Source organism: Euprymna scolopes, chromosome 1 (genome assembly GCF_053919585.1).
Source record: "Euprymna scolopes isolate OS-2025 chromosome 1, ASM5391958v1, whole genome shotgun sequence".
NCBI lineage: Eukaryota > Metazoa > Mollusca > Cephalopoda > Sepiida > Sepiolidae > Euprymna > Euprymna scolopes.
The window spans coordinates 160,980,620-161,007,638 of record NC_136482.1 but is presented as its reverse complement, the minus strand read 5'-3'; the positions used below and the strand labels follow the sequence as shown (position 1 = coordinate 161,007,638).

The 27,019-nt window shown below is 33.6% G+C and overlaps 1 protein-coding gene across 6 annotated transcripts in view; it reads left to right on the top strand.

The window, feature by feature from the left end:
• LOC145276981 (uncharacterized) overlaps positions 1–27,019 on the top strand; it is a 109,852-nt gene that overhangs the window by 31,697 nt on the left and 51,136 nt on the right. For all 6 annotated transcript variants that reach the window (XM_080128585.1, XM_080128568.1, XM_080128550.1 and 3 more), the window contains exon 3: positions 22,465–23,118. In XM_080128585.1, coding sequence (XP_079984711.1) covers positions 22,465–23,118 — 654 coding nt within the window. The remainder of the gene's footprint in view (positions 1–22,464; positions 23,119–27,019) is intronic.

The window sequence follows — 27,019 nt, the reverse complement described above, 5'->3', positions numbered from 1 at the left end:
TTTTTTTCACACTTTACTATTTTCCAACTGCGCGTCGTCAAGGCTTTGTTTTTTTTTTTCACACACACCTACAAACACCCGGGCAACGCCGGGTACCCCTCGCTAGTATATATATAAAATTCTCTTCCTTTATCTTTTTCTTTCCTCTGATTGGTTAAAAAAAAAAGGGGGGGGGTCTTTCCCTTGCCACTTTACACTCGTTGTATTTGTTTAGAATAAAACACACTAAAAGGTTGTCTCTATGATTACAGCAAAGCACGATGAAGATGGCGGCGGGAGGGGGAGGGGGTCTGCTTTGCCAATAAATCTCGCCTTAACAAACGGTGTGGAATTCTTTCTTTATCAGCACCGTTATCTAATTCCGTTGCTCGTCTTATCGGATTGTTTGCATATTACAGCAGCTTCTCCGATATTTTCAGAACAAAGCTTGTACACATCTTTTCAATCTTGCTAATCTTTTTTTGAAAATGTAAAAAAAATAAAAGTTTATTTAAATCTTTTATTCTTTCCATAATTTATTTGTATGCCTGCAAAAAGGATTTATTTTTCTGGTTTTTAAAACATTTTAAATTTTTTTATAATGTCTTTATTTGCATTTTATAACTAATGTATTTATTTCACTGCGGGCATCTGGAATCTTCGTGAAACAAATACTATGCAAAAACAAAAAAAAGCAAAATATAGTTTACATAAAATTGCCAGTTCAAATAATGTCTCAAAATAACCCAATTTAAAATATCGTTTAAATGCAAGTGCGATAATGTATAGAAATGAAACCTGGCTAGTGAGGGTTGAGGACATGCATTGCATAAAGAGAAAAAAAATATGAAAATGGTAAAATCGTTGTGCAATATGAGTTTTAAGGGTAAGCTTAGTTCAGATGATCTCAGAGAAAGATTAGATCAGGAGAGAATATGGATATGTGTGCGGAACACAAGTTTTCAATTGTTTGGCCATGTTGAAAGAATGAATTAGAGTTCATATATGACTAGCATGGGTACCGGCATTGCCTGGGTGTGGAGAGGTTTTATGGTAAGGGTATTGGGCAATGGAGCTCTAAAAAAAAAAAATACATTAATCAACCCCCTAAAAAAAAAGGAAAATAGCAAGTACCCATGCGAGTGCAAAAAAAAAATTAGCCAACCTCCTAAAAAAAAAAAAAAATGAAAATAGCAAGTACGCGTACGAGCTCAAAAAAAACAAAAAAAATTAACCGCAGTAGCCAGGCTCAAACCTGTAACGCTAAGAGGAAAATGAGGTGAAAAAAAGAAACTGCCTTAGTCACCGTGCCCATAGCGACTTATGAGGTTGCGGGCGTTCAAAATAAGGCGTATGATGACTTTACAAAATGTTGACGAGAAAATGACCTCTCCTTGAGAAGAACAGCTCAATTGACCAGCACAAAATTGATGTTTTGGGCCAGTTTTTGGATATTTTTCACCTGAGAGTCCAATCTTTCTATTGATACTGATTGTCAGTATTCGTCGCATGTGTTGAAGGTTTTTGGCATACACACACACACACATACATGGCCGAGTGGAAAAATGGTAGTTTGCAAAGCCAAGGCTGACTTTATTGACTGGGTTTGAGTCTTGCGCCCAGTAGTAATTATTACTTCCTACACCGATAATTACATAAGCACTAGTGTCCGTAGGTATAAAAAAGTTATTAACATGCATTGAAAAAAAATATTTCAGTTATATATATTAGTAGGCTGCCCGGCGTTTAAAATATACTTAAATATGAGATTTTAATTTATACAGATTTTGCATTTATTATTATTATTATTATTATAAAGTCAATTCTCTATTCATAATTACATTGTGCCCAGACAATGCTCTATAGATTATTATATTGTACCCAATATATAGTAGTGATTTCAAAAATTAAATATCAAAAATATATGAGTTGGGGGCCATCAGCTAGAATCGAAAACAAAACATATAGGTCTCTAGTCTTATTCGTTACTGAGCTAACAACAGATGAATATCAGAACGATAAACATTAAGCGACTTTACCTTATAAATGTATATCTGTGCATGCATAAAAGGTACATGTTTAGTCGAATTGCGCTTGCTTAGTTGCAATTTTTTTTTTTCCAATTTCGACCTCTTTATCAGCTAGTTTTACTGGTTAAAAACCAAATCGAATTTGTTCCACAGGTCTAAATCCTCCTATATATCAAGTTTCAAGACTGTTAGATTAATATGGTAGAGACTGTTCCTCACATAGACAAATTCACTTTTCTATATATATGCAGGTGCAAAAGTTTGGACCTCCCTATAGGCAGTAATTGTCTGTATTTTTGAGATGAGGTGTTTTCATTGATTGAGATTGTCGGACTGACTTCCTCGTCTTGGTTGTTAGTCACAACGTTTCGGCTGTTTTGCCCTCCGGCCTTCATCAGGTGTTTTGTATCGAACTGGGGAACCGTTTGTTAGGAGTCTTGAACCCAACCCTTTATTATTATTACGGGGGTACCGTGTTCGGACTCCAGCTAGGCTCTGGTACATAGTTGTTGATTCTCTGTTTTGAATGTTACTTTTCACTGCTTTCATTCAGGATTGAACTCAGCACCTTTGGGTAACTGTAAACCTTGATACAACGTCTAGCATCACTTGGCCATATGTCACTAGGACGTTGTATCAAAGTTTACAGTTACCCAAAGGTGCTGAGTTCAATCCTGAACGAAGGCAGTGAAAAGTAACATTCAAAACAGAGAATCAGCAACTATGTCCCAGAGCCGAACTGGAGTCCGAACATGGTGCAGAACTCAAATTTACATATGTTAAGGCCTAAAACTGCAGTTTGTTCATTTTCACCAGGATTTGACGTCCCCTGGGGACTTTTGGGGCTAAATGGAAGGGGGGGGGATAATGCTGAACTTAGTCATGTTTTTAGGCCTCGTTCACTGTGCATTCATGGGGACCATGCATGCTTCACTTGTTTTTGTTAACTTCAATCTGCAGACATTATTTTCTTTAACATTGGGAAAGGATAATTCGTTGTCCTCCTCCTGTTCCTATCGTTTTTTTTTTTTTGTTTGTTTTTTTGACAGAGGATATACATTTACATACACATACACATAAAATATAATAAAACCTTCAAATTAAATAATCTTTTTTAAGATGTTTATTTATTTTATAACCTGACATTTTTTTTTTGATCTTTTAAATAAATTCTTACTGGAGCTACCAGGTCAAGCTGTCTAAAAATACTGACTTCCTGACTTAAGGCCCTGTCAATGGGGCATTAGAATACACCGACTGCCCCCCTGCAGAGGGTAAAAGTCCCTCAATGGGGGTCCTGGATATGACCTTAAACTATATCCAGTGGTGAGGCCCCAGCTTGCTGGCTTTGGGGAGTGTGGAGCCACTCTTTAATTACCATTGCTCCCAGGTCCACTCTGACCCGGAGTGGTAGTACCTGTTAGGGTTCCAACTATGGGGTAAATAGAAACCGACTTGAAAACAACAAATATATTCTATTAAAATTTTTTTCTTCAAAATCTTTGGATTCGGCATTAAATAACCCGAAAAGGGTTGATATGCCGTAAAACAAAAACAAACAATCCTGACTTAAAATGCACCAAGCATTTATGTTATCATTTTTCTTTCCTCTTTGCAAAACCTAAACAACAATTTTCTTCTACAAACCAACCAAACCAAACACGATGAATAAAAATTTGAATATATAAAGGGTTTAAATGACTGGATTCAGCATTAAATAACCTGAAAAGGATTTGTATATTATAAAAGAAAACAACCAAACAAGCAAATTCTTACACTTGCTTAACCCATTAATGCCCAATTTTTTTTTAGTTAATTTGTTTGGTAATTATGTTTATTTTTGCTTCAAAATATTAGATGAAATTGTTATAACATTTATTGTACTCATGTTTAATATACGATTATAGTTTATATGTTCAAGTTTTGTTTAAAAGAATCAATTTTCAAAATAAAATTCAAAATTTATTGTTTGAATCAAAGAAAATAATGTTTAAATTAATGTCCTTAATCCATGGATTTTCAATGTAAGTACATCTCCTCAGGGGAAAAATTCTAGCAAAATACTAATATTGGTTTGCAATTATTTTGCTAAATAGCACATACAGAGAAAATATTAAAGTTAAATGGGAAAATGGTGGGATCCTTCTACCGCTCCAAAAGATATCTCACTACTGATGCAATTCTCTATCTATATAAAAGCCAAGTACGTCCAAGGATGGAGTACTGCTGCCACATCTGGGCAGGAGTTGCTAAAAACAGCCTATCCTGCCTTGACAGAGTACAAAATAGACTTCGTGGCTTAGTGGGGGATGCCCTTTTCTCTTCCCTGCAACCTCTCTCCCACAAGAGACGTTGCGAGCCTGTCTTTGTTTTATCGTTATTTCCGTGGCAAGTGCTTTGTTTTATCGTTATTTCCGTGGCAAGTGCTCGTCTGAGCTCCAATCTCTGGTCCCCCCTCGCCAATCTTTCACGATAAACACCCGTCTAGCTGAAACCACTGTCAATAATTTTCCTCACTCTATATCTGTGCCTAAATCAAAACATAGATTCCATGAACAAAGCTTCTTTTTTTAGAACTGCACGCCTGTGGAACTCTCTTCCACTTGCCTGTTTCCCACCTTACTACAACTTGAATGTCTTCAAGTCCAACATAAACAAATTCCTGACAAACCGTCCCACTTTATCAAATCTCCAATACTAACGATTACTACAATACTATCTCATTGATTACTGTACACGCAATAACCCTTATCTCTGAGTGGCTTCCAAGCCTTGATAAGTGGTGAATTCCATGTAAAAAAAAAAAACTGCCTTTAAGGTACATAGATAAAGGGAATGAGCGTTGAAAGTAAAAAAAAGGATATAATTAGTATCCAAATGCAGAATTAATCCTTGAAAAAGATTAAGATCCATATTGTATGAAGATTCATAAACATTATATTTGGTTCAAACAATAAATTTTAAATTTTATTTTGAAAATTGATTCTTTTAATTGCAATTTGAACATATAAATTATAATTTTTATTTGCTCTGTCTAGTATATTGAGCAATTTTATTTGATTGGGATTGTCTTATATGAATATTTCCTTCCAGTATTCTATAAGACTTGAAACCATTAGATTCACCATCTAGTTCATTTCAATACCTCAAAGTATGTTTAATATACACATAGATATTTAGTGTTAATTAAAAATATTTTATGAAAAAACTAACTCTTCAGTAAATATTAAACATTTTTATGTGTGATCCTTAAAAAAAGGGGCGTTAATGGGTCAAAAATATAACTCGAAATTTTTCTGCTTTACTTTATTTAAATCTTTAGATTTTCTCTAATTTTATGCTATGATTAGCAGTTCAGCCCGGCTTTTCTCAGGCCCTATGTAATGTTCATAACTTGCCATACGTGTGAATACACTTTATGTAAGATTAAAAATGTTTAGGCCAAAATTTGTCTTGAGTAATTTCGTAGAGACCTCAGAGGTCAATTTTTTTTTTCAATTTTTCCCCCAATTTTGACCTTAACATTTATTATTTTGGTCTTAAATCAAAACACAAAGTTTTACCCATGTCCAAGTTACCTACATCTCAAATTTCAAGTATTTAGACCCAAAATTAACGGAGGAATTTGGTAGAATCTGCAAAGGTCAAATCTTTCAACTTAGACCTTTTGGCAGCCAAATTTTTGCCCCAAAACTGATTAAAATGCTTACTGCATGTCTGAATACCCGTTATGTATAAATTTAAAATGTTTAGACCCAAAATTGGCTTAGTAGTTTGCTAGACACTGCAAAGGTCAAATCTTGGAACTTTGACCCCTTGGCAGCTCAAATTTTTGACCCAAACTGATTAAAAAGCTGGCCTATCTCTGAATACTTTTTATGTAAAATTTCAAATGTTTAGACCAGAAATTGGCTGAGTAATTTGGTAGACACCGCAGAGCTTAAATTTTTAATAATTTTGGCCCCAATTTTGACCCCTAAACATTTATTTTTGGGGACTCAAATCAAATTAAAAAGTTTGATCCATGTCCGAGTAACCTACATTTCAAGTGTTTAGACCCAAGTGTAAATTTCAAGTGTTTAGACCCAAAATTGACGGAGGAGTTTGGTAGAGTTTTCAAAAGTCGAATCATTGAACTTTGACCTCTTGACAATCAAATTTCTGGCCGAAAACCAATTTTCCCAAATCTCAATACCTCTTATGTCAAATCTCAAGTCTCTAGACCAAAAATTGACAGAGTTATTTAATAGACTCTGTGGCTTGGTAGGGGATGCCCTTTTCTCTACCCTGCAACCTCTTTCCCACAGAAGAGATGTAGCGAGCCTGTCATTGTTCTATCATTATTTCCATGGCAGGTGCTCGTCTGAGCTCCATTCTCTGGTCCCCCCCTCGTCAATCTTTTTCAAAAAACACCCGACTAGCTGAAACCACCGTCAATAATTTTCCCCACTCCCTATCTGTGCCTAAATCAAAACGTAGATACCATGAACAAAGCTTCTTTCTTAGAACTGCACGCCTGTGGAACTCTGTTCCGCTTGCCTGTTTCCCTCCCGACTTCAACCTGGATGTCTTCAAGTCCAACACAAACAAATTCCTGACAAACCGCCCCCCCCCAAGTAATGACACCTTACCAATTCTCCAATACCATTGCTACACTATCCCTTTGATTACTGTACACACAATAACCCTTATCCCTGAGTGGCCATTGGGCCTTGATATGTGGTGAACTCCATGTAAAAAAAAAAAAAAAAAAAAAATAGTGAAATGTACACGCACACAGTTTCACTGTTATAGATATATAGATTTGTTAACTATTTATTTTCTTCTCCCAACATTTTTTATTCTCCAAGCCTAAACATTCTCTTTTGAGGTGGTGTGGGAGGAGTCATATTTTTATTTTATTTTTTTCTGTTCACTTATTTTCATAACACTTATTTTTTCTTCATCAAATTTCTACTTGCACACATCCTGCATTCTTTTTGATTCCTATCTTACATAAACTGTTAGCCTTTCAGTTATGTTTCAATGATAATATTGAAAAATAATAGTGGAAGGAGCTGATTTTTCACCCCCTTTCCTCCTCTTCCATCTCTCTCTCTCTTTCTCACCATTTTTCTTTGACTGTTGTAACGTTTTCCCTTGTGATTTAACTGTTTCATTCACTTAGCAATTTGATATTTTTGCTCTGTATTCACTTTTTTCCATAATAAACCAGCATTATCTTGATGATTCACACCAGAAAGATTAAAATCAAAAATCTAAAAAAAAAAAAATGAATAAATAAATAAAAAAAATACAGAATAATCTGTGCTTCAACCTAAATGTAGATTCCATGAACAAAGCTTCTTTCTTAGAACTGCACGCCTGTGAAACTCTCTTCTGATTGCCTGCTTTCCAGCTGACTACAATCTGATTGTCTTCAAGTCCAACGTAAACAAGTTCTTGATGAACCGTCCCCTAAGTAATCCAATTTACAAAATTCACACTACTTATGTTTATTGCGCTATACTCACATTAACTAATGTATACCCATTAACCCTTATCCTCGAGTGGCCCCTGGCCTTGATAAGTGGTGATTCTTGTGTAAAAAAAATATCCTAAAAGATCTTCCGTGTCTAACATTGCACAAGTATCTGAAGTTTTTGAAGATGAGAATTGATTATTTGTGTTATCTGGATTATTCCGACTACTGTTCTCATCTTTAGCATTATTCGCTCAACAATTCAGATGATGTAACCTCCGACCTTCTTCAAGTGTATCTTGTCAAACGCTGAAATCTGTGTAACACTTATGCTTTGTATATTTTCTACTCGACATTTTTATATTAATCACCCTCTTTATTTCATATTTGTGTGTGTATATTAATATAGTTATCTGCAGTGTAAATAAGTATTAGATTTTTATCATTCCTGATGTTGGCTCTCACTTCTTCATCCCAGTCTATGTTATCTTTTCTGTTATCCAAAATACATATATATATATATATATATATATATAATTGAACATTTTTAACATCCTGAAAGAAATTAACGATAAGAGGGTAACATCTTAGAATTTGGAATATAGACTTTTTGTCATTTATTTGTTGTTATGAGTTTCATAAATTAAAGGATTGGTATAAATAAAGGGTTAAATATTATTGAGTAAGCTTATTTTCCCATATATATATATATATATATATATATATATATATATATATATATATTTCATAATTTTATGCGGGGTACAATCATAAGCTGGATTAAGGGATTTTCTTTTTTTTTATCTATAAATATGAAAGCGAAAATGTTTGTGTGTGTGCGTTTTCGTGTATGTCCAAGAAAGGCTTCTTTCCAAGAACCGATCAGTCGCCTCACAACTTCTTAAAACTTTTTATATCGCGCCTAAATGATAATATCTACAAGTTAACAACCGAGGTCGCCTGTCTATTTAATTTGCCCGACTTTGAAAAGATAAATATTCAACAATTTTCGATCGCCGCATGTGCATTAAGCTTTTTCGTATATAAAAAAGGAGCGAACAGACTCGCGGTAAATAAAACACTGTCCCGCGCTCAAGGTTGACGTCATTAACTCGTCAAAAACGGGCACCTGCCGTTAAACGTCGCACGTTTTTTTTGTTGTTTTTATTTCACACTTTATTATTTTCCAACTGTGCATCAAGGCTTCGTTTTTTTTTTTTTTTAAAACAAACACCCGCCCAATGATTTACCCAAAACACACACACACCTACAAACACCCGGGCAACGCCGGCTACCCCCTGCTAGTTATTAATAGAATCGAGTGAAATGGGAGACGATACGTTTACAAAATAGCGATATAGTGTATTACAAAAGAAAAAAAAATAATGGGATACACTATATGTCTAAAATAATGATATGTATGATATCACCTAGAGACTGATCACGTTCAAACCTAAGAGACATTCCCTCTGTTTGCAAAGAGATTTTATTAATAAAAAAAAGGAAATCCCTCAATCCAGCTTATGAAAAATGATGGCAAAACCGGTCAGCTGCCCCCCCCACACCCATTAAATTTTAATTTTTTAAATTTTTTTTTTTTTTCTCATTTCCCACTTTTAATCATGAACATCAAAACGGGTCTTCTTGTCATGATTGTAATAATAATAATATATATATATATAGAGAGAGAGAGAGAGAAATAAAAAGGAACAAACCGAGTTATGTGTTCATCAACGTTTTGTCTTTATTTCGAGACTTCCTCTGGATGAATAAGATTAAGAAAACAAAAACACCAGTACAAATATTTGAAAATGTGATGAAGTGTGATGCTTTCTATTTCAGAAACGGAAAAAGACGTTGGAAATTCAAAAAAGGAGGGGAACTTGGGTTGTTAAAGAGAAGGAGATTTTTAATGACGTCATATAGTTGTTAATGTTTTTAAAAGATATAAACGCGATTAATATTCTTTCTGGAAAGAATATCTCTGTTAAAATATATATATATATATATATATATATATATATCCTCATTCTTGACTAATTTTAGTCTTCCTTCATCGGACATGAGAAAATACATAAAGAAAATACCACACAATGATCTATCTGTATCAGTGTGCATATGATAATCCAACAAAATCGAGCTAGCGTTGTGTTTCGGTTCTTGAAATCATACCTGAACCGTGAGTTATGATCTAATGCAGACATTGTTGGAAGCAATGCTGCTATAGGTCTATTGCCACGGAAATTCCAGAGAATGCTGAAGGTTATTGTCAGCAAAAAATTAATGGTAAATAACCGTTTCCATAACGCAAAATGTTACTCAATGGGGGAAGAATAACCTTTTCTTAATTATGGTTCTGAATTTTTGAGATGAGGATTGATAATTTGCATTTTTTTGATTATTCGGACTGCTGTTGTCATTTTGAATGTTATTCGCACAATGTTTGGAGGTCGACGGTTGAATCTTCAGTGTAAGCAACACTCAAAAATACAATTGCAAATTAAGACTTCTAGCCAATCATGGCTGACAGAACAAGAGCATGCTACCCCCATGGATTAAATAAAAGGTTCCATTAGAAATTCTGTGAAAATTCCCAAGTTTGACAAGATACATCTGAAGAAAGTCAGAGGTTACATTGACCGAAATATTATGCAAATAATACTTAAGATGAGAGCAGTAGTCCAAAAAAATACAAATAGTATGAATTGCACATGCAAATGGCAACTCGGTTAACGATGTAGACTGTGAAATTAGATCTACTCCCTCCACGCTCTTCGACGACACCCAGCTGACTTCATCTGTGAATTCATCAACCTAGCACTGCCACCAGGCTCGAAACATCACAGTGGTCAACTCAAAACCTGGCTCACGACAGTGAAGCAGGATCCCGAACTGATTCTGAGCCCTCACTTTTTTTAGGTTCATTGCTGGAACTGCGAATGGTTTACACTCATAACGGAAACGGTCTTGAGTCGTTAGTCAGTGTTTGGGCTGTGGTGAACTTGTTGCGAAAAGCTGGCCCAATCGATCCAGGTTGAATGTCGCAACCATGTCCATGTGAAATTAGGTTCAAGTTCTATCAAGGGTAGTTCAGTTCATTTTGCACTAATACTCTGAGGGAACTATGAATATGCCCTTTCTTTAAACTATGGATAAAATTGGAAAGTTGAGTCAAGCTTGAATAAGGAAATAGGTCAAGAATGACAATTCTAACATAACACTAGCAACCATGTATTTACCTTAATATCTTAATTGCGTTTATTTCTTGAATTTCAAGTGAAAATTTGCTAGACATACAGAGACAAGTGAAATATTAGTCATGAGGAGATATTGTAAACATTAGGATTAACTACTTAACTACTGGGTATTACAAACCAGCCTAGAGTTTAGTGTGTGAAAATGGCTAAATATATTGAAATTTCATTCAGTTTCAACTTTCAATAAATTATTTATCTTTTAGATTATTTTAATGAACTTTGTGTGAAAACTAAATGTAATCTTCTGGGTTTTCTTTTTTTTTTTTTTGTGCCATTAAAAGTTTTTTTTTTTTTTCCAAATTACTGAAAGCTAGGTTACTGTATTTAGTGATGAACGATTTATTTTTTTTTTTAATGTTGGCATTTTTCAACTTAATAATAATCATATTGTGTATCTCTATACATATCAAAAATCAGTTCAATCTTAAAGAAAAAGTGTAACTCATCAATATGGTGGACGTAATGTAAGGTTTTAAATTGTTTCTCACAAAAAAATGTCTAAGTTAAATTAATTGTCCTATTATCAGATTGTTTCCATCTGTTTTTGCATGGTCCAAATCTGACATTTTTTATTGATTGACTTTTACAAGAAAAACTAAGTTTAATTTCTACTGAGGTATGAATAATATTAGAAATGTAAGCATGCGCTGCGCAACACGTTTTGATTTTTATATGTTGGGTCTTTCTGCTTATGAAGTAATAAAGCTTTTCTAATGCATTTGCGGTGTTCTGGTTAAAATCAGACTTTTTCCGGGACATTCTTTTATGGGTTTTTAGTCGGTTAAAATTGTTTTTAAGGGGTCAAAAGTGAATAAAAATTGAAAAAATCGTTAAACATTTTGTACATTCATCCTATTTTTTTTTTTTTTTTTTTTTTTTTTTTTTTAATCGGTTTATATGCGTGTCACGTTGGTACAGTGGTAACCTCACCAGCTTTGAATGCTACAGTTTTGATTCTAGCTGATGGTACCCAAATACTTTTTTTTTTTTTTTTACTTTTGAAAATACAATTCTATAATAATATATATGAAATCTGGACAAATTAAAATCATATGTAAGCGTATTTTATGTTCGGGCAAAGCCGGACGCTATCCTTCCCTAATCTTTGATAAAACACGTACATCACAAACGGTAAGTTATATTTTAATTTATATTGCATTGACATAGACTTTATTATTAAAATTATATATTTATAATTTATAAATAAAAAGCACAAACAAGCTTCGCGTGGAAAAGTTTTTTTTTGGTACTGTTGGATCTTACACACCAGATTTTTGTAAATGTCCACTCGGGCTTGACCGGAAACTGACATAAACTGCTGGAATATGCCAAGTGCTGATCAAGTTAGTCGGCCGATCAAAAAGTAATAACAAATGTGCTTAGTCAATAAAAAGCAAAGCAGACGGCTTTTGATAAATTGGAAGAAAAAAAAAATTGTTTTTAATTTTAATCCGTCATAACAATGGGGGGCACACAACAATGAGTTTAATCAGCATTGATAAATTACTTAAGACGTCGGAACAAGTCCTAAACTAACTTGTTTTCCTTAAAATTGTCCTATGGAATAAAAAAAAAAATGTTTCTATTTATTAAAAAAAAAAGTTAACATAAACTTTACCAAAACAATTACTCTAATGACATGCAGAAATTCAAGTGTAATGTGAATAGACATCTTGCTGCTAAATTCTATAAATAGTGTCCCTGCGATTATGCCCCAGATAGTAGACCCCTACATAAAAGTGGCACTATGCCTTGTTTTGGGGAAAAAAATCCCACCCATCCCCAAAATTTGGTGCATGAGGTGCAATAGTACTTTAGTTTTTAATCACGCAAAAAAGAAAATGTGTATACTTATTTACACAAAAAAGAAAACTATTAATTTCTGAAACTTAAGGTAGATTGTTATATTTTATTCTTTTTTTACTATATTTTTTTATTGTAATTAATATTCGATAAATGTTATTGTTTTGTTCCCTGTCATTTTAAAATTTGATTGGCACTTTGCATATTCCGGCGATTAATATACGTCGGCTTTCGGTTGTGCTCGAGTAAACATTTACGAGAATGTAATAATAGTAGGTCAGAGTCCGTCAGCATCGACCACCATTTATTTTACTATGTCGAATATGCATTTAATGATATATATATATATATATATATATATATTATTAATTCCATTTTCACTCCAAACAAGGCACAGTGGCAATTTGAAGTAGGAGCTACTATCGGGGACATAAATTGAAGGGATATTATGAAGGGAGATGAGCAGCAAGATGTCTGTTCACATTACACTTGAACTTTTGCATGTCAGTACAGTTGGGAAAGCAGAATCCCAGAAGGGAGTTCCAAAATCTACCAGTTCTGGGGAAGAAACTATTGGAGTAGAAGGCTTTCTTACACCTAGGGATCTTTACTGTTAAGGGGTGGGATTTAGCTTTTTGTCGGGGGTATTTATGTTGAGGGGGTACAAGTGCATTTCGTCAATAGGACAGAGGCTGAAGCTTAGATGACAGTTCAGGACCTATCAGGTTGACGACTCTCTTTTGAACCCTGTTCAGGAGTGAGAGTCCAAATATGACAACAGTACTCCATACATGGGCAAATGGTGGCCTTATAGAGGATATTTGAAGGTGTAAGTAGCTTTCTAGCACAGTAGAGAGAGCCCACCTTCTTCGCAGCAGATATGCGATTTTTTCTAAATAAAAGTTAGATAAAACTCTTTTAAAAAGGTTAGATTATTTAACAATTTAAAGTTTTTTTTAAATATTTTAGCACAAACTCGTTTTCAAGATGCTTGTATGTGAAAGAAAATCTTATGAAAAATCCACCTACGACTGATTGTACCCTAACTATAATTTAGACATGTGCAAATATTGGCAAGATTGGAGATTGAGTGGCAAAATACTTTCGAGTCCGATATCACATAAAAGGAACCCAATTCCCCTAATAACCGTTATGTTACTATACAAACAATATGTCAATAATAATATCAGTATTTTATAAGTTAACAGCTTTAAATAAGAACTTTTTTTAAAAAAATAAATGATATAAACAGAACTTTTTTTTTAGTAATAAACACTTTTTATTTATTTTAAACAATATAAATAGAACTTGTTATAATTTTATACAATATAAACTTTTTTATTTTTAATTTTAAACAATATAAACAGAATTTTTTTTAATAAATTGTTCACATATTTAAACAAATTGTTAACAAAAGACATCCCCTTTTTTCCTTCTTTGCTACAGGAATTCCATTGTATGCGTTCTAAAAGTTTATTTGTTTCCAACTTTTCTCTCTTTTTTTTTTTTTTACAATAGAATCATGAACCTATGGTTTCTGTGTGTGTCAAGGGGGTCAATCAGGTCAACAAAATTTTTTCATAATAATTTTGTCATCGAAAGTAAATACATGATCCACAGTCGTCTTGGTATAATCCATTATAAGAAAAAAATTACTAAATTGAAAACTTTTTTTTAAAAATTGAAAAAGAGAATAAACGTGTTTAATTTTAATTTAGATCGTTTATAAATAATCACTTGACTCAATTTTTAATAATCACATGATTAAATTTTAATCGGTGATTAGAGGAATTTGGTTCCTTTTATGTGACATAGAGATCGATAATATTTTGCCATTCAACTCCAATCTTGCCTCAATAATTTTGTTTACATTATAAAATAACTCGTAATTTATGAGTTTGTTTTGCTCTAAAATGAAAAGTTTTGCAAACAAGCCTGATGCTAAAACATTAAATTTTATAAGAATTAATAAGAAATTGCTCTCTTTTCATTTATCTTATAATTTTTTAAGAAACATTTGTCACCTTTATTTGGCTGTGTTTCTGCTTCTACTGGTCGGAGAAAGAAAGTAAAACTTTCTGATTGTACTTTAAAATGTGCTCTGATTGATTGCACAATTTCAATGAGGTCATTCGTTGACATTTATGCATACAACACAACTACCTATGGCAGCACTTTGAAGAGCATTAGTGATCAAGATCCTTCTGACTTTTTTGCTCCCCTAACTTGTAGGGCGTCGCTCAATAGGGTCGAAAAGAAGTGACTTGTTACTTTTAACGCCTCTAAAACCAATCCTCTCTCTTTTCATCACCAACGCTCGGATCTTCACTTCTTCTCCAGGCTGGTTGGCTCGTTCTACTGCTCCATGATATTGATGAAAATTGATGCTTTAGTTTTGAAGAGTGGCATGTAAAATTGAGTCTCGGAAAAAAAAAAAAATGATATTTTGCATTTGTTCAAAAACTGATCAACATTTACTGCTGCCTGTTGAACATTTACGAAACCAATGCAGTTAATGTCAACACAGTTAGGAGATGGGTTCATCGATTTCAAAGTGTCGATAGAGATGTGAGTAACAAAGCACGCTCCTGACGCCTATACACAGCCACCACATCATCACTTGCAAAAGTGCATTGAGAATTGTGATGACTATGTTGGAAAATAAATTTTGGAGCACAAAAGGTGGGTATCATCAGCTTGAATCAAAACTAAAGCATTTAGTGCTCCAACCGCATTCATTCCCTACTGTTTGAGCTATCAACAAATAGACAAAGATTTAAAATTCAATTACTTCAAAGCTATGAATGAATTTACGCATACACAAAAGTAACAGAAATATGCCAGCAAGTTGAAATGAACATTTTACATTTCAACTTGCCAACATATTTTTGTACGCGTTATTCATCCATCCAAACAAAGATTTTACTCATTATAAACCATCCTTGGTGCATGATTACTATTTCCTGTTAATTTCAGTGTTATGTGACGAGTAGCTTAAGAACTTAATGGTTATATATTTACACACATGCATACATCTACTGTTTTATTTATATAAATTATATAAATGGCTGTTGGATCCCCCAAGTATGAATTTTTTTTTTTTTTTTTTTAGATTTAAGATATTATTTTTCTGGAGTTATACTGATAAAAAAAATGACTAATTTTGTAGGGGTTTGTTGCGAATTTTTTTAGTTTTAGCTGAACGTACAAATATATACACAGACATTTGCCCTTTATATAATAGAAGATCACACTTATAGCTATGGATGATCTAAATAACATGCAATTTTTATCCATCTCTCTAAAGAAATAGCTGATTCACGAATAATTAATGGGACAATGGCAGTGTAGTCATCTATAAATATAAAAGCGAAAATGTATGTATGTGTGTTCGCTTTTTCTGTATGTCAACAAAAGGCTTTTTTCAGAGAAGCGGTCGGTCGCTTCACAACTTTTTAAAATTTTTTATATCACATATAAATCGTAATATCTCACAGTTAACAACGAAGCTCGCCTGTCTATTTAATTTGCTCGATTTTGGGAAGATAAATATTCAACATTTGTCGCTCGCCGCACATGGGTTAGTCTTTTTCCTATAACATCTTAGGAAAATAAAAATCCCGCAGTCAAACTTGACCTCATTAACTCATTAAAACGGGCACTTGCCAAATCCAAGTAATTAAATAAATTCAAACGTGTTTCCGTTAGCATCTTGCGGTGAGGCAATCATTAACGTCGCATGTTTTTTTTTTTCACACTTTAATTTACAACTTTGCCTCAACGGTTCGGGTTCCATCCTCATACTTACCTACCAAAACATTTTTTTAATCCCCACCCCCACCCCCGGAGTTTCCACACACACCTCCAAACACCCGGGCAACGCCGGGTACCCCTCGCTAGTTTATTATATAAATCTCACCGGTCTGTTTAAGTGTATGTTTTCTCAATCATTAAATCATTTCTCTCTGATAGGTTCATAAGAGTACTGGTTGATGGGCAGAAATCAGAGGCCCACAGTATTAAGTCTTAAGTAAGACACTCTATCAAAACCCCCAATACTAATGATTACTACAATACTATCTCATTGATTACTGTACATGCAATAACCCTTATCCCTGAGTGGCCTTCTGGCCTTGATAAGTGGTTACCCCATGTAAAAAAAAAAAAAAAAAAAATGTATGTATGTTTGCCTAAAACTTTCAACAGAGGTGACCGATTTTCACGAGATCGGTATCATTTTGAAGCTTAACCCTTCGGATGACAAAAAAACATTAATTCCTTCACCCTCAACTGGGCACTTTTCTACAAGAAGGGGTTGCTTTTTTTTCGACAATATTTTCGAAAGTCATTCCCTCGTTTTGATTGACTAACCTTAATTTAAATCTTCGTCACTTCCAGTTTGGCGATGGATGCAACGGCAAAGATGTCACATTTTTTTTTTTACATTTTTTTTTCCACTTTCTTTTCCTTCTTTGCAGTACAGGTTCGAGCCTACCTGCTTATAACTACTTTCTTTTTTCTTTTTTTTTTTTTTTTTTTTTTTTTTCTTTTTTTTTTTTTTCTCAACATGCACCTCCAAACACCCGGCAACGTCAGGCACCCAGGCTAATAGAATATAAAACATACATTTAATACGATGTTAAAGTGTTTGCCCGCAGATACATTAGATGAAAAAAAAAAACATAAGAAAAAAAAAATGTGCCAATGAGCAAGCATAAGGAAAAACAAACAAAACAAGTGTAGAAAAGAATGAGCGAGAAATCCTAATAGAGGACATGGAGACCATCTGCATATGCCAGTGTCACTACTGATTTAGTATCATTAGACTGGGTTGGTGTTCAGGAGAGCTGGAGAAACATACAAGATTATAGGTAATTAGAGCCTTCCATAATTTAAAAAATAGATTTTCATAAATAAATGATTGTAGAAATGCCTGAATGTAATTATGTAATTTCACACTTCGTTGGGCAATGAATTCCACATAATAATCAAAATTTTGATTTATCTTTTCTGTTTTATGGAGTTCGGTTTGACACTTACGCTTATTTTATTATCGTTTAATGTTGTACATGGTATATAAAGTAACTTACAGACAGAAGTAACCCATGTTGCTCTCTTGCTGTTTAATTAAGGTACATTCTATTTCAGAAAACTATTTATCATGTCTACGACTAAATTAGGTGCTATATGATTTAAAATGAAACGCTTGTATTACTTTTATTATTAGGACTCCCATTATAATTCCATTTCTCTTTCTGTAAAAATGCATTTTATTTTATTCATTTATTGTAACTATTAAATTTTTTTTTTTTTTACATATAATAGATAAAGCAATCTCTTAACTATAGAAATAATTGTTAGCTAAATATTCTTTTAAATAGATAAAACAAACATTACTTAAGTCAACAATGATGACAGAATTCCATGATGGTTATTTCATTTTGCAACAATTCATTTTGATTTTGATTTTCACAACGTTTTGGTTGATGTAACCTTCTTTTTTTTTTTTTTTTCCACCCCAAACAAGGCACAGTACCACTTTGATGTAGAGGGCTACAATCTGGGACATAATTGCAGGGGTACTATGTAGGGAGTTTCGCAGCAATATGTCTGTTTACGTTACACTTGAACTTCTGCATGTCAGTACAGTCAGGGAAGCAGGAACCCGGGAGGGAATTCCAAAGTCTAGCAGTTCTGGGGAAGAAACTATTAGAGTAGAAGGCTTTCTGGCATCTGGAGATTTCTACTGTGTAGGGGTGGGATTTTGCTGCTTTTCGGGTTTGTCGGGAGTATTTATGTCGAGGGGGGTACAAGTTCGTCTGAGCATCCACCATTAAAATACTTGTAAAACAAGCAGAGAGATGCAACATTTCATCGGTGGAAGAGAGGCTGAAACCTAGCTGACAGTTTGAGACCTATAAGGTTGACGATTCTCCTTTGAACTCCGTCCAGGAGTGACAGACCAATAGCAGTGACAACAATACTCCATACATGGCCTGTAGAATGGAATGGTGGCCTTGTAGAGGTATAGGATACATTCAGGTGTAACTTTCTAGCACGGTAGAGAGAACCCACCTTCCTTGTAGCATCCGCAGCAATACCCTCGATGTATCTGTTCCAGCTCATGTTCCCTGTGAGTATTAAGCTGAGGAATTTAAACAAAATACTTTCAGGTAATGTCCTTTTTTTAGGTGTATCTTGTCAAACTTAAAAATCTTTCTGTGAAACTTTTTTATTTCTCTTATATTTAAAATTTCAATTATTCAAAATATAAACCTACGCGCATGTTGTTTCTATTAATAATTACTTTTTTTTTAAATTTGTATAATTTAAAAATGGAACCCTTTATTTAATATCGACGGTGGTAGCATGTTCTCATTTTGTCAGCCATAACTGGATAGCAGTCATAAGTACTTCACAATTGTATTTTTAGTGTCACCCACACTGAGGATTGAACCTTCAATCTCCAGAAGAGTATAACTTCCAACAGAATTTTACCAAGTACTCTACGGGTCCTTGCAAATATGAGAATAACATTCAAGATGAGAACAATAGTTCAAATAATACAAATTATCAATCAAAACATTTTGACATTGGTAAGATTCACATCTTTTGCATCTTTGTCGATTGGACAATCTATTTCTTTTTTTTTTTTTTTTTTTATATAGTGTAGAAAGTGATAATGTCCGTGCAAAAGTACAATTATATTGTCATAGAGATTATTTAACCTCTTCTTCTTCCTGTTTCAATGAAACGGTACATGTACAAGAATGGAGTACTGTTGCCACATCTAGGCAGGAACTGCTAGAAGTAGCTTATCCTGTCTTGACAGAGTTCAAAATAGACTTTGTAGCTTAGTGGGGAATGCCCTTTTCTCTTTCCTGCAATCTCTTTCCCACAGAAGAGACGTTGTGAGTCTCTGCTTTATGGTTATTTTCATAGCAAGTGCCTGCTGTCTGAGCTCCAATCTATGGTCTACCCTGGCTGGACTTTTTTTTCTTTTTTTTTTTATTACATTTTCACCCCAAACAAGGCACATTGCCACTTTGGTGTAGGGGGCTACCATTAGGGGTAACATCTACTGGGGTACTATGTGGGGATTTGGGCAGCAAGATGTCTGTTCACGTTACACTTGAACTTTTGCATGTCAGTACAGTTGGGAAGCAGGGACCTGGAATAGAATTCCAAAGTCTAGCGGTTCTGGGGAAGAAACTACTGGAGTAGAACGATCTTTTACATCTAGGGATCTCTACAGTGTGGGGGGTGAGATTTAGCAGCTTGTCGGGTTTGTCGAGAGTGTTCACGTCGTGGGGGCACAAGTGCTTGTAGTTCGTCAGAGCATGCGCTACCATTAAAATGAGCGACCAGGAATTTGTAGTCACCACCAATCTCAGTGCACTTTTGCCAGGAATTCAATGACGCATCTGCTTCTGATGCACGTCCATGACAGGGATTGCTTTCTTAGAGCCTTACACAATATCTGCAACAGAGAGATAAAACTTTCAGCTCATGAATGCATAAGTTCAATTGTCATAACAATACAATTTGCAATCCTGTCTTATCCATTTGGGCAGAATAAAAAAAACTTGTTGGAAAAAAAAAGCAAATAGTTTATTCTTTTGTTTCAGTTATGAAAGAAATCATAATTAAAAACAAAGTATCCAGATTGTTTATTATTATTAGATTATTTATAATTATTTATTATCAGTGAACAAAACATGTTTACTCAAAATCTCATCCAATATCTGCAAAATGTAAACTTTTTTCTCCGTATTTGTTACCAGTTATTAAATTCTATCAGTCTGATCAGGTTGAGCTCGATTCCACTCCAGTAAGTTCAGCATCTCTGGCCAGCACAGCCATTTTCACCGGTCCTGAGCTAGGTGATAAGATATGGTTAGCCAATTCTGATTTCATAGTCAAAGACCAATTATCTGAAAGCTTTATGGAGATAGCTATGTTACTTTTGATTGTCACTGCTCAGGTCTTCACGGTCCAGCAGCACACTTGTGCTAACCAGGTAGAAAAGAGTGACCAAGGACCTTCCCATCCGCAAGTGCTGGGTTGAATGTCCGAACCATACCATTGGAGAGGAATGAGAGCAAATGTCAAATTTAACGATGCAGCGGCAAATTCCCTTCTTTCTCTATTTCAGCTAATTGCGTTCTTTATTTCTTTCCTTCTTTCCTTCTGCTTTGTTTCTTTCTATTTTAAGCAGACCATTACGGCTTCTAACGCTACATTTTAAAATACAAAATCATAACATACTAGTTTTTAGAAAGAAAAAAAAAATCGCCGGTAGGAAGGGAGAGTGAGTGTTATATTGTATATAAATATACTGTTGATGAGACAATTTAAGAAAAAAAGTACATCGAAGTGAAAAAGCAGCTAATTAAAGATAGAAAAAGAAATGCATCAATTAGTTGATTATTCAAAAAATGAAACCGCCGGTATCGGTGGGTGTTTGATTTGATGTTTTGTAACAAATGGATTTTTAGCGATAAAAAGAGACAGTAAAAGGAGCGAAAAGGCTGATTATTTACGAGGACGGCTTGACAAGAACTTGTTTATATTAGGCTTGAAGACAACTATAATGTAGTCAGCCGGAAAGCAGACCAGCAGAACAGAGTTCCACAGGCAGACAGTTCTAGGAAAGAAGCTTTATGGAATCTGTGTTTAGATTTAGGCACAGATAGAGAGTGGGGAGAGTGGGGAAATTGTTGATATTTAAATTTTGCCCATTCAACATGTATTCTTTTTGTTAAAACATGATTAAAAAATTCATCTTCAAATAGATGGATTATTATATTTGTATCCAGCATGAACATCCTCCTCTTCATCCTTATTTATCTTCATCGACATCATCATCATTATGATGTTGGTATATGTTCTACATCTACTAACGCAAGAACTGTCCTCCACTCTTTTAATGTGGCCATACTAGTGAAGTCTTCTGTTATGCGCACATCTCTCTGTACTGTGCAACTGGTGCTACCAGATTTAGCTGTCTGAAGGTATCAGCTTTCTGACTCAAATGCACCGTACATTGAAGTTGTTTTTATTTATTTTTTTCTCTTTGCAAAACTAAATCATGTTCTGCAAAGCCCAAAATTAAAGCAAAAATCGACCCCTCCACCCACCCGCTCATTTTCTTACTCCCCCTACTTCCCTGTCTTTTGAAAACAAACTTTTCCAGAAATTGACATTTTACTTTTGAAAACAAACTTTTCAAGATATTGACAACAAAAACAATTAAACCTTTTCTTGGCATAAAATGATCCCAGAGGTTGAAATGCTGTTAAACAAACTCAACTCTATACTGTCCATTGAAGCTCCCAGATCAGGTGGTCTGAAGATACTGGCTACATGACTTAAAATGCACCAAACATTCACGGTTTTGTTTTGTTTTGTTTTGCAAATTTTTTTCTTCTGCAAAGTCAAAACCGAAAACAATTTTCTTCTACAAAACAACCAAACCAAACACCATGAACAAATATTTTAAGATATAAAGAATTTGAATCATAAAAATTTATTCCAAAGTGACTGGACTCAACATTTTCAGTAATTTTCATAGACGCAGCTTCTTTACAATGGCTTCCCATCTATGGTGCACGTTACCATGGGACTGCTTCCTTCTAGATTACAACATAGTTATCTTCAAATTCAATATTATAAAACATCCCATAAAATATCAAACTTTGTTCGCTCTATTAATCATTTTTAATATTGCTATAATATTCAACTTTCAACTATTCCGTCTCATTGGTCCTTATGACCTAGTGACTTATGACCTTGATTTGTGTATGATGACCCATTAGTAAAAAAAATAATATTCAATGAATTAAAACTGATTTCTGTACATGAGTAAGACCAACGTGTTCTAATTTTACAATTACATTATTTCTCATGAGATAATTGTTTTTATTTTCTATAGGATGATGTCAAATATCTCATTCTGAAAAAGAAGTACCGTGGTCCGTCTCTCATGACTAGCAGTAACCAGTCCTTAGGTAGTCTCTTTGGAAGTAGTGCATCTCTGGCTGAAATGATCCTGGCTTCATCATCTATATCTCCTGCTACAACACCAGCTACTACTCCAGCTACAACCCCAGTAGCAACTCCAGTTACAACCCCAACAGTAATCCCAGCTGTAACTCAAGCTACAACCCCAGCGGTAACTCAAGTTACGACCCCAGCGGTAACTCAAGCTAAAACTCCAGCTGTAACTCCAGCTACAACCCCAGATATAACTCCAGCTACAACCCCAGCTGTAACTCAAACTACAATCCCAGCCGTAATTCCAGCTACAGCAGACAATGCTGCCGATGCCATTGCATCCAAACGTCCTCTATCAATAGCAGACAGTTCTGCAATTTCTCAGTCCAATCATCGAGCAAAATCAGAACCTCCAAGTGTACAACAATCTCCAGACGATCTACACGAAGTGACTATCAATGTGCCTGCTCAGCCTTCCACAGATGATAACAATATACCCAAATGCAAAACTGAAAACAATTTGCCAAATTCCAAAAGGGCTGCATTTCGAGACAGCAACAGCACTATTTCATCATCATCTTTGGCCTCAACAGTAAGTCACTTTTCATTTATAACATCTGTTTTAAACTTTGGCATAACTTCAAATAGGATTTAAACTTGTTTTTTTGGTTGTTTTTTTTTTTTTTTTTGTTTTTTTTTTTTTTTCATGTCAAATAATACCATGATAGCATAATTAATGAAAGTCTACATTGATTGGTGTAATTGAAGTATGGTTGACTAAAATTGATCAATCTATTTTCATTGTATGTTAAAACACTAACAGAAATAATCAATGATAATATGTATGTTATTTCATAATCATCTTCCATACATAATTTTTGTATATATTTTGTTGGGGAATAAGTTTGTAGTGTTTTTATCAAAGACTTTTATTTCAGCAAATCGCATTGAATGAAGATGATTGAGAATAGTTTTGTGATTGCGGTTCATTTTTTCAACTATTTCACGACTAGTTTGGTGACCGTCCTTCTTCAAAAGTGCTTTGTGACGCTCTTTGTCGAGTTCAGAAGGTCTTCTGCTGCAGGACATGTCATCGACATCAAAATCGCCATTTTTGAACTTTGCAAATCATTTCCGTGCTGTACGCTTGCCTTTGACACCTTCTCTGTATACCTTGCAAATGTCCTACTTTAGTCGCTTTTTGGCCTCAATAGAAAGCAAAGAAAGCAAGTGTCAAAAATGTTCCTTTTTTACCTTCTGGATATTTCATTTCTAAGCCTAAAAAGAAATTTAAAAAATCAAATTAGCTAAAAAAAAAAAAAAAAGTATTTCCAAAGTTTTGTACAACAGGAAAAACTCTGTCAAATGAATGTCATACATTTTGTCGAAAAGCAAAAAAGTCGTGAAAAGAAAAGAAAATATAAAAACACAACCAACTTATTCCCCCACCCAATAATAAAACTGACAAGTTCTTGGATTTTGTTTTAAAAAAATACTTAATAAAATTAAGATGTCTTGTGCAGACTCCTCTACACAGACTAAACACAGAAGATGATTATGACTTTTGAAATATCAAAAGATGATGATGATAATTTCAACATCTTCATTTCAGGTTTTTGTTTAATTTTTCAGATTGATGACATATTTTGTTCATCTCCAGTTTCAAATGGTTTTATTTCTTTGTGAACTTGCTTTATAAAAATGTAAATATTTTTAGCACACAAATTTATATTTTTTTTTTTATATTTCATGAAATTATGTTTTTCATTCACATTAAAAAAATTATTTCCACAAATTTTCTTAACAAAATATCCTTTTATGAACTGAATTACAGATTCCAACTTTTTTTTTTTTTTGTTCGCTAAATACAGGTAGGGCACATTATTCAAATAGGATAACTCTTTGTACATCTTTTGGAGCACATTCTATTTTCTAGCCTTTAAACAAAACTATTTTAATTGGTGAGGAGAAGCAGGAAAGCAAACAAATCAAATAACCTCCTCAGATTTTTACCGTTATTCAACATAAATCTGTAAACAATTCTTTCCCTCTATAATAAAAAAAAAAAATCAAGTGTTTTTATAAGGTCATCAGAGATGATGATTTATATGTGGAAAATTAAATTATTGACATAATTCTATGAATTGAATTTCAACTAAAAATCAATTTTATTTACTTACTTTTCATGTCAATTTCAGCTAAAAGTAATGTTCCTATTTACTTGCCTCCCCACAAGGGCAGAGTTAGACATAAGGTCGGTTTTTAACGTGGGGGAAAATCCAGCTCCCAAAAAGGGGCTCTCTGGATAGGAACAAAAATTAAAATTGTTTCAGTCATGAAGGATTTCTCCTCCACTGATCGAGGAGAGAAAAGGTGAAGTGTAGCATAAGAACAGATACTACACTGTGATCTTGGCCCAAAGGCCAGTCTGCCATTATTATTTCTGAAATGTAACTTAAACAAGGGAAGTAACTCATAGTTTGAAATTCTGTTTATTATTTAAGCAATTATTTTTAAAAACTATGTTCATTAATAATTAATTTTTGACTTTATCATTTTTTATAATTTTTGGATATCTTACTAATTTTGCCATGACAATTAAGTAGGTAACAATTGGTTTTAATTGGAACTCAATTTTTTGTTATTATTCCAAACACACGCCAAATATTTTAGTAATATATCTAGATAAATAACAAGTTAACATATTTGGGCAGTATTTTTTCTCTTATACATGTTTCAATGAACAGCAAGGATAATTCCTGTTAGTTTCTCTTGCGATCCATTTTTTTTTTTCTTTTGGTGGGCCAATATTCTGTTTGAGTGTAAAAAGAACTTTGCCATAGTCGCCTGGAGATGACTCATAGACGTCGAAAATGTTCACAACTATGGCAATTTTCTTTTTACACTCGAACAGAATGTTCGAACATTGGCCCACCAAAAGGAAAAAATGGATTGCAAGAAAAACAAACAGGAATAAATAACGAGTGCAAATATTGGTGAAGCATTTTTTTTTTTTTTTCCTGCATTTTTTGACTCCGATATATATTATAGTATATCGAATGTTTGATCAAATCAATCAAATTATATTTTTTTTTTAATTAAAATAGTTTGTATATTTTGAATATTTCAACATCGCTTGTTTGACAATTTTTTTTTTTTTTTCAATTATCTATATATTAATACCAATAGTACCTTTAACATATATACATGTGTCATGGTTTCCAGGTTATAAATTATTCGATTGAGAAATCCTATTTATTAAAAAGGAGAATAGGCGATAACATGCTACAAACATTAAATTAGTGCATCTATACACTAATTTAATGTTTATAATATGTTATCACCTTCTATCCTCCTTTTATCTCCTGATCACCGAAGACACAATGTAAAAAGAAAATTAAACATTTGGGCCGTACGTGAAACTAAAATATACCATTCTTGGTCTTCTAGCTAGATGGTATAATGATATTGTGGGTTTCCTGTTCATGTCAGGCGTCCATACAATCAAAATATGTCACAGACTCCTGTAAGAATATTGGAGATAAGCTGTAATAACCAGATATATTCTGACACTACATTAACCAGATTACTTTTATAGTTTTAACAAAAATGACTTCAATAATATTACAGGGTTTCTATTCATGCTGAACATCCACAGAATGCTCAACAGCAATTACGTAAGAAAGATGCCACTGTGGAATTTCCACAGGTCCTGCTAGTGTTTTATAAATGATCATAAGTAACTATTTTTCTTCATTGATTTTCTATATTTCAGCATGTAATATTAGTGAAGGCATGTCCTTTTTTTTTTTTTTTTTTTAAATATAGCAAAAGTTATTTTTTTTTTAGATGGTCTGTTTGTATCTTTCATACAAGATTATATTGTCACTGTATATCCATTTATTATGGTAATTTAAAACAACATTATACAAATAAAGGATGTTTAAAAGTGATATAACAAGGGACTACAAGTGTCATCAAGTGTGATATCACTCTAACTAAACTTCACAAAGAAACTAAAGGTTGAACAGAATACTATTCCAGTACAAAAATAGCTCTAAAGACCTTTGCAAGAAAGTCACAACAGAGTCGAAATAACTAGGTTGTCATAAGGCAAAACTGAACCTTTGCGACATCTACAGTCTACTGATATCTTGTTCGCCTACATTTTTCAAATCTAAACTTGGACAATTGAGTTCTTCTTTGATTCATTAACTGATCGACAAATGCTCTATTTTCCTCAACGTTGAGCAACTACTATTAATATAAAAAATAATTTTCAAAATGTTTTATCTAGAAGCCATAAAAGATGCATATTTTGCAGAGAATAAGTTTCTTCAGGTTGATAATCTAAAATAAATAAAATTCTAAGATAATAAAATTGGTGGATACTATTTTTATTATTATTTGTTTTTCTTGTAACCCGAATACTCTCAATGTCCTGTTCATCACGGTTTTTGTAAATCTAGACTTTGACTTTTCAGTCGCTCTCA